Genomic DNA, 9545 nt, shown 5'->3' on the forward strand with positions numbered 1-9545 from the left:
CCATCACCTGATTGGTGGGAATGCCCCACCAATAGCTTGGAGCGCTTCCAAGCTGGCAAATCGGGCTGCTGTTGGCAAGCCAGCTACATTATAATATAGTATTATTATATGATTAGAAACTGGAGCTAAATATCCAACAGAGTGTGTAATAACTCTCTACCTAAATATGTATTAGAGTTTGTCCTCATGGGAAAATTATACTGATATAAGTTACAATGTGAATTTAAGCTGACACATTTATACTGGTGTAATTCCTCAGGTGAATACTCTTATTCCAGTATCATAGTGACATTACTGACTTTAGTTTGTTCTGTTTTGGAAGGCACTTAGGGCAAATGAGAGGAAAAAAATCACTCTTAGACTAAAACAGGTATCTATATAGGGAGTTATACATTTATTAGTTTAAGTTCACCTTTTGGTATATCAGTATAACAAGTGAAACTTTCTGATGTAGTCAAGCTACCCTTTGGGCTTACCTTTGTATTCTTTGTTTTGCATATTGCATTTACACATTAAAGCTTCTCTTAGATTAGTCTGTAAACTCTTCAGGAATGGCACAGTCTTTTATAGGAGCACTGATATTGATGAAAACTGTTATGTGTAGTATATTGCAACCTATATAATAATAATGAGCAGTGTTGTTGAGGAAACATTCTGCAACTCATAATTCCTTTTTTCCCATGTCCTAAGAGACAAGGAGAAAGCTAGCTAGCATATTACTACACTGTACAGAAAATACTAAAAACATGGTTTCTGGGCTTTCTTTTTTAGGCATCTCTAGGGTACCACTGGGCTACTTATTTGTTCCAAAGTCCCATTTATGGAGGTTCCAATGTTGTGACTGGCAAACCACAACATATCTTGCTAGTGCCATTCTCTCTGATCTTCTCTTTTTAGCTTCTTTTTAAAGGCCAAAGGTTATTGTTGAGAGAGATTGAAGGCAGTATCTGGGATTTGATGGCCAGATAAATTCTTAATTCTTTAAGGTGGTCATTAAAAGGCATAAGGTATAACATCTGTGATTAAACATAGATCTTTGGGGGATTTTTACAGACCTGCAACGGTGCTCGATCCCTGAAAACAGGTGAAATTATTGCCACGCACAGAACTTCCTGGGGACCCCTGTGCAAAGCTGCTGGTAAGTTATAGATGGTTACAAAAAGTTAAGACTAATTATTTAACTTTTTTAAGATTCTGTTTTACTGATGGGTGAGCCTCAAAGCCTTCTCTGTTAGGGAGATACCCATACTATATATCTGAGAAGCATGATTGTTGATTGAGATATTGCTGATATTTTACAAGAAAATCTGTGCTGATTGAGATACAATGACTGTCAACAATTGGAGGGGAAGAAAAAAAAAGAAAATGTTCTTTGCAATTATATGTGCTGGGGATCAATTGGAATTATTTACACAGACAAATAGGTAGTTCGAATTATACTGTCCTGAGCCTCCCTAGTATTAAGTATCACAATCAGTAATTTTTTTTGTACAGTGTCCTGGCAAACTAGCCCTGTTTTTTTAGAGCGCAGCCCATTAAGCTCTGAAGACCAAAATCAAAGATGATATGAGGTGATATAATATAAGTCTGATACACTCCCTTAGGCTCCCTAACACAAAGATCTTCAACTAGAGTGCTGTGGGGTGCTATGCAATCTTAACACTTTAAGTATACAAACATGATTCACAAGATTAACCCAGAAATTTCAAATAGGAATCTGTATTGTCAAAAGCATTTGGATCTGTTATGGACTTTCCAAGATCTTTGCAACAGAAGAATTGCTCTACTATTTTTCTGCAGTCAAAAAAAATGAATAACCTGTAAGAGCTGGCAATTTCTGAGGAGTGCCTCAAGTCAAAAAGGGGTGCCTCAGGTGTGTCTACACATGCTATTAATGCTATAAAAGCCTAATGTGCAGTAAAATACTGCACAGTAAGCTTTCCCTGGGAGATCTACATGTGCTTCCTGTTGGGAGCAAATTTGCTCCTAACAGGAGCAGCCCGGTACAGGGCTGCTCCTACTCTGCTCTGGTTTCCTACAGCAGCCAGGAGAAGCTCCAGGCTCCCCTAGGGTACTAGGCCAGGCACTGGCAGGAAGCATGGAGGCCAATTCTGATGTGCACAGGGCCAGGAGAGCTGTGTCACCTTCAGGAATAGCTGTCTCCTGGCCCTATATACATTGGGAGGGGTCCTGATATGCAGGGGTCTGGGAGACAGCTGCTGCTGCAGAACTGTCCAGGCTCCATGCACATAGGGACAAGTCCCATGCACAGCAGAGCTTCCTTGTGCAGCTCAGGGCTGGCTGGGAGATGTCTTGCTTCTGGGGAAGCTCCCAACCAGCCCCTGGGTGGGCAGGGAAATCCTTGAGCAGCTGAGATATGGCTGGGAGCCATCCTGCTTCTGGGGTAGCTCCAGGCCAACCTCTGGCTGCTTGAGGATTTCCCCACCCAGCTGAAGACTGGTTGGGAGCTGCCCCAGAAGTGGGACAGCTCCCAGCCAACACCTGGGGAATAGAAAGCTCCCCAGCCCCAGTGCTACTTGCCTCCTGGTTATTGTTGAGGGACAAAGAGCTACCCTGTCCTGACACTGCATAGCTCCCAGCTCCTGGGGGGAGCCAGTAGCTGAGGAGCACCAGGACTGGGGGAGTTGCCTGTTCTCTGTCCCCCCCTGGTGTTGGGGATGACCAGGAGCAAATTTGCTTTTGGTTAGCATCGACACATGCACTACTGCACAGTATCTACTGGGCAGTTAGTTTACTACCTGCATTTACAGGTAGTAGCTAACTGGGCAGTAGACTAATTTACTGCATGGTAAATGGTGCACATGTGTAGGCAGTGATGCTTTACTGTATTTAGATTAGCCCACTGTGCAGTGAAGTGTCTCATGTAGACACGCCCCTCCAGTCTAAAAAAGATTGAGAACCACTGACCTAGCATATACAAACTTTTTCTCCCTTACATCATAATAATGTAATACCAAAATGTTGGAGGACTGGAATAAGTTGGAATTGGAATAGAGTCTAGTCTACGCCTTCTTTTCATGCATTGGAGGTAGGACAGAACACTTTTGGTGTCTCATTGTGGCTTCTGAGGTATGAGTTTAAGCCCCGTTCAGAACTTACACCACAGGCTGCTCCCAGTCACCCTAACTGTACCTGGTCAAGGTGGCTTAGAAATCAAAGATGGCTGGATGTAAGGCAAATTACCTCCCTTCCTTGCATGCCATTTGCTATCAAAGCTGGCATGCCTTTACTACACTAGCCCAATGGGCTGCTAGGCATGGGTTGATTTTTGACTTGGTGCCTTGCCATGTAGTTAGCACCAACATAGTCTCCTTTTCAGTAGCGGTGGCCTAGGAATAGGGTAATCTAGGGAAGAGTTAGTGCCAGGAAATCTGCACTTCCCATCTGAATTTATCTCTAAGCATTCTTTTTAAGTGCCATTGTTGCCTGAAATTCATAGTTGGTTGCTGCCATCATTTTGTTTTGTTTTAAAAGTTTATTTTTTGCATTTTATTTTGTTTTAATTTTTTTTTTACATATGGCAATTAAGTCCAGTAAATACAATTGTGTATAACATTTACCAAATCTTTCTTGCATTTGCATTTGGAAATACTATCACCAATGTTGCATACTGCTAATAAATGATGGACACTAAATTTATGGACAGATGATCATACTGTGTGCTACTACTTGTATTAAAAAAAATAGTTCTGGTATCCATAGATGCTGACTTTGGTTTATGCTAGTGGGTGCTTTTTTTTGGTTCCTGTGCTGAGCCCCATGCATGCCCAGAAGAGGCAGCATGTTACTTCAACCCGGCTTGCCCAACATGGCTTGTGGGTGAGCACCTGCTAATTTTTTTTTTGCAGGTGCTTGAGCATTGGCGCACTCATGAAATTGGTGCCTATGCTAGTATCCAAATTGCAAATATTAGATACTACTTTCCACTCTGCTGCTACCTCACATCCCTGCCCAGACATGGTTATAATTTTAAGTGTGAGATTAATTTTAAGATTTTAATGTCTAACTCTAAACATAAAGAAAAGGTAAGCCTAAATGTGTGACAGCAGGGGAGCAGGTATAGTTAAATGTTATGAACCTTTGCTGTTTAGGTTGTACAGTGATGCTACTCTGCTTGCCATGTACTGTAGCAAGTGGTACTGCAAAGTGTAGATCTAGGGTACATGCAGACATTACGTGTATATCAATCTAACGAGGGTTAGGTTGATCCAAGTGCTGACACATTCAGAGAAGTTAGATTGGACAAAATATAGCCAGCCTGATTAAACTCAATTCACTTGAGGAAGTGCATTAAGTTAGCTTGGGTATGTTAGCTCAATCTACTGAACATGTATACACGTTAAGGGCACAGCCCCAGGGCTGGGAAAGCCCAGCCATTCACCCTAGCCCTGGGACTGCACTTTTCCTACCCTCCCCACTCTGATTGGGCTATATTTAGCCCCCCTGACCACCTCCAGCCCTGGATGAACAGTGCCCTCATGACTACCAGACCCTTCCTGGTCCTGTCAACACTCCTTACAGACCCACTAGCCCATCCCCAATCCCACCGTCACCCTAATTACTTAGGTCATGTTCCTGGTCTGGCTTCTGGCACCAGCAAACAGGTGACCAAGCTTTAAATTGCATGATATAGATTGAGTCCTGGGAACAGCTGCATGTGCCTATAGATATATGTTCTACCTGCGCCTAATATTGGCAGTGCTAAGGAATCCAGGGACTGCCATGTGCATAGTATATCTTCACTTCAATTCCATGGCTTTGACTTTTGGATTCACAGATAAGTAGTAAATACATTAAGCATTATTGCATTACATCTGTCTTGGAAAAATAACATGGCTTCTGTATCCTGCACATAAGCGGTTGAGAACGACACCTTAACAAAGAGTTTATACTTAATTGCATACAGATGTCAGTAACTTGAATGTCCATCAGGTATTGGCACAAGCTCATAACCAGTTGGGTGCCTTGCTGGCTATGTGCTTGGATGAATACCTTGTTTCCTTATGCACATCAAGCATGTACTTAAAAAGATAAGAAGCATATGTAAATTAAGAGCACGTGCACAAATGCACATATGTACTGAAGACTGAACACCTGTCTTTAGAGAAGTGTTTAAATATTTGGGAAAAAGATTGAATTTACTCATGGAATAATGACAGTAGGACTAAAATCAATGGGAGTTGTATCTGTGTGGTTATCCTGAAAATAGGACAGCATGTCAGAAATCTATGTATTCATCTCATCCATTGCTTTGTCATAATTTTTACAGAAAAAAGTTTAGAGCCAAATTTCTAAACACCAGCTGGATTATTCTTGGTCTTTAAGTCACAGATGTTTTTGTGATAATCACCCTCCCAAAGTGACTTAATTAATTTTGTATTTATACTCTTATCACTGTGCTGAGCTACTTGATGCACCCTAAATTTTATGCAAAATCTTACTGCTCTGCTGCGTTCTTTATTCAGGAACAAAGTTTTAGAATTCAAAAACTTTTACCTTTTCTATTTGTAGCATCTGATTCAAAGACAAGAAAGGAGCCTGGGCTAGGAGTTGGGTACATCATCCTTATTGTCATCACTGTGTTTGTTTTTGTGCTGGCAGTAGCAGCCGTTTTAATTTTCCAATACCAACGAAAGACTGGGAGATACAACTTCAGAATCAAATCAGACAACTTTAGCTACCAAGTGTTCTATGATTAAATATTCCAAAGTTATCGCATGTAAGTACTAAATCATGATCAATTCATTATTAAATGCCTCAGCTTTTCCTTTAATGCTGAAATGTTCACAGGCTAGCATTTTCTAGTTTAGTGATACAGGGAATATTTATATAGTGTAGTGAATGCTTCCCACCCCCATGGGGGACTGGGAGAATTGAGCATCTAGTCCTTGCTTTCCTCCCTTGTACTTGGACCCATTATCTAGGTAGGTCCTACTGGGTAGAGCTGCCAACGCTTACTGGAGCTATTCTGGGAGATTTTTTTTCTCCAATATGATGTAATGTCATTAAGTTCATTTTCTTAAAATAGCTTATTAAAATCTCCCAGATTGCTTTCAATAGTTACTGAGAGACCAATGCCGATTCCAGTAGACTCCTGGCCAGTCCGGGAGGGTTGGCAATCCTACTACTAGGGAAAGAAGTAAAGGAGATTTACTTCCTTTTACTTTGTATGGCTTCATTTGAGCTCGCAGTGGATGACATGACACCTATGAAGTACTTGTAACCATTTGATTCTGTGCCACATATCAAACAGAATTTCTGAGGGAAATATTGCTACTATATTTATTGGTGGATTCCCACTTAGCCCATGATTCAGGGAATTTGAAATGTGCTGCAGAATTGTGCCCTGTACTAGTGGCTTGGGTTTTTTTAAATGTGAAAAAGGAAGTTTTTAGGTCATACTATTTAAAATATTAACTAAGTATGAGCCATTGCCTATCTGAGTCTGCAGAAAGCCTGAGAAAAAATGGTTCTGCAAGGAATGAACAGCCCCAGTCATCTCACTCAGTGACTCTGCAATTGGGAATTTGGCATTTTCCCAAGATACCTCAGAATTCAGCTGTTCCTTTTAGAAGAAGCATGGCTTTGGGTGTGGCAGGACAGTTCATGGCAATATAATAAATGAACGCATAATTTTGGAGTTTTGGCTGCAGAATTTGGTTGCATTAGGCTGCAGAGTACAGGGTCTGTGTTCATATGAGATTTTTATCATGATTGTCTCTCTCAACTAATTGCTTCCTGATTAGGGTGGCCATCATAGAGGACATTCCGGTTTTCTGCTACTCTGTCCTCTGTCCTCTATTGATACAAAACCCGACGCCTTTATGTTCTCTATTTTTCTCTTGAAGAAAGTCGTCCGGTTTCATATCAATAGAGGACAGAGGATAACCGGGCTATTCTCTATGATGGCCACCCTATTCCTGATCATAACTAGGTATATTTATACCATAGATCACAGTTACAGCATTTACAAATGGCTTTGCAAATAATTTGCTGTGATGTTCAGTATTCCTTGGGAACATCCTATCAAAACTATAGGTGATATTGTATTAAGGTTATCTCATTTCAATAGATGCTATTAGGTATGCTGTTATTGAACTTCAGCTAGCTTGGGATACTTTGTTCTGGTTTATAGGCATGGCCAGGCACAAGGAGATCACCCCAGCTGAGGGTGATCCTCTGGTTGCCTCCATGTTGATGTATGGAGTTGCATCTCTGAGGGAGGAAAGGGGATGTGGTCTGAATGTCCTCCATTCTGTATTGCATCTTGAGCTTCATCCTTCAAGGTATAGGGCCTGATTTTCACTTACCAGAAGGCCTCTTTATACTTCTGTGACTGTAAATGGCATGTTAACACCCATTTTATTAGGTTTGTTCACACAGCCAGAGCCGCATAAAGAGATCTTAGCATAAATGAGACTAACCCTGCTTATAATGTGTGTGTGTGTGGACAGGAAGAGACAGTAAAAAAACCCAAAGTGGAATCGATCTAAGTTACATGGGTTTCTGTAAGCGGCATAGTTTAGATCAGTAGTGAACAGAACAAGACATTCACCCTGTGGTGGGGAGGGGGTGAATGGGCAAATCTTAGAGTGGGTTCTGCCATTTTAAAATGAGTGTGTGCACCAAACTTCTGTTCTGTTCTGGGTATAGACTGGTTTTTGATCGCTTATATTGGTAAAAGTATAATGTCTGTACCTAGTCTATTTGTTTATACTCAACAGACTATAACCTCTGCAGTACACTATAGCTTCTGCCTAGAAACTGAGATAACTGTCCAGTTTTCTAAGAATGATGATAGATTACAACTCCTCAGACTGATTCTCTGATATTTTCTTTTTCTAGCTGGAACTTGTCTCATCACACAGACAGCAGCGGCTTCTCCCCTCTCAGCAGTTTGTTCCCATTAGCCCTTATGATGGAGGCCAACAACCAGTCACAATACTGAATCCTCCCACGTTATCATGGGCTATAAAATGCTACTGTATCTGGTCTTTTTGTCTGCCAGGCTTTTTCTTCAGTGCCCTCAGAGCATCCCATAGGTTCAGCTCTAGATTCAAGCCATCTGGCTGTGTAGGTCTGTGCATCCTCAATCAGCTTTGTGCACAGCATGTTGCCTTTATTCTCTACCCAGCTGCAGAGTACCCTTGCTCATGTCATGTGTTCTGTTACTCTTGAAAGCTGGTACATCTCTAACTATACAAGGAAGCAAATCAACAAATCCCTGGATGGCTCTTCTTTTTGATTTTCAATTCAGCTATTTAGGTAAGGGATACCCATAACTTAGGCTTGCAGCAGAAATGTGGGGGTGGGTATAGAAATTGTATGAATTGAGAGACTGTAAAATGGGTCCTGGCTGATCAGCAAAAAATACCTGAATTGCTCCACAAAAGTTTTTTTCAGAGCAATTTCTAGAATATAGATTTAAGAGTTTTAACAGATTGAAACTACAGTGGAAGGAAAGAGTTCTTCCTGCCAGTGACCCAGGCATGTCAACTTCCATTTCTCCAGGCATCCAGTTGCACCTGCTTGTCTGTTATTATTTTACTAAATGAAGTCAAATATCCTTCCCATATCCTTCTCCTAAACAGAGATCCATTTACAAGTTCAAGTTCACCTAGAGTGTAGAATATTATCTCCTTGCTTTCCTCCCCAGAGCAGTTCTGTTACAGCTGACTATTGATACAGCAGAGTAGCATTTTATTTGGCCGAGAGCTTCTACAACTGTAGGCAATTAGATTGCATGCTCTGTAGTAAACAGCAGTAGGCCAGTTTCCAGACTGGGACCAAAGGCCCATTTACTTACCTATTTACTTTGGCAACAGAAATCAGTTATTTGTAAAGGCACAGAACAACTCTCCTCTGCACAAAGGCAGCATTATTCCCCCTGTCCAAAAATATTTTAAAATAAGATTTCCCCCTCCTTTTCTCTCCCAGATCAGTGGCACCAATTTCAGCTATGTCCAGGACCAGGGGTTGGCAATCATTTTGCCACCACAGGCCAGTCATTGCAATCCAGGCTCTGCCACAGGCCACCTTCGTGTGCCCATCCTGGGGATCAGCAGATGCTGTCAAAGGAACAGTTAGGAAAGTGGCAAAGATTAGGACCCTGTAGAAGCCACATCTGCAGCAGTGGAGAGAACAAACTGAACATGGCGACCATGGAAGGTCATAGGTAGGGAGTTACCGAATTCACGATTTCCGTGACGTTCAGCAATGCCCATGAAATCCGCGGAATCTGTGAAAACGTCAGGAAAAAAAAACCTTATTAAAAATAAAATGCTGGCTTTCCAGAGGGAGCCAGCAGTCCTCACCACACTGCAGCAGCCTGCTGGGGTGTGGAGGGGTGGGGGGGCTGTCTGCTGGGAGCCAAGGGGTGGGGCTGTGTGATGGAGAGCCCTCACAGACAATCAATGGAGAGGGGCGGGGCCACATGACAGGCAGCCCTGCAGCCAATCAGTGGTGAGGGGCTGGGCCACTGGGGCCCCTCGGCCAATCAGAAGCACGTGGAGGGAGGGAGCCGT

General features: G+C 42.1%; 1 protein-coding gene across 1 annotated transcript in view; it reads left to right on the forward strand.

Moving 5' to 3' along the window:
* LOC102567714 (uromodulin-like 1) overlaps positions 1-9342 on the forward strand; it is a 79393-nt gene extending 70051 nt beyond the window's left edge. The window contains exons 20-23 of the mRNA XM_059724348.1: positions 1054-1142; positions 1511-1514; positions 5547-5740; positions 7867-9342. Of these exons, the coding sequence (XP_059580331.1) occupies positions 1054-1142; positions 1511-1514; positions 5547-5720 (267 nt within the window). The 3' untranslated portion in view covers positions 5721-5740; positions 7867-9342. The remainder of the gene's footprint in view (positions 1-1053; positions 1143-1510; positions 1515-5546; positions 5741-7866) is intronic.
* Positions 9343-9545: the final 203 nt, after the last annotated feature.

This window comes from Alligator mississippiensis, chromosome 1 (assembly GCF_030867095.1).
Source record: "Alligator mississippiensis isolate rAllMis1 chromosome 1, rAllMis1, whole genome shotgun sequence".
In the NCBI taxonomy this organism is placed as follows: Eukaryota; Metazoa; Chordata; order Crocodylia; family Alligatoridae; genus Alligator; species Alligator mississippiensis.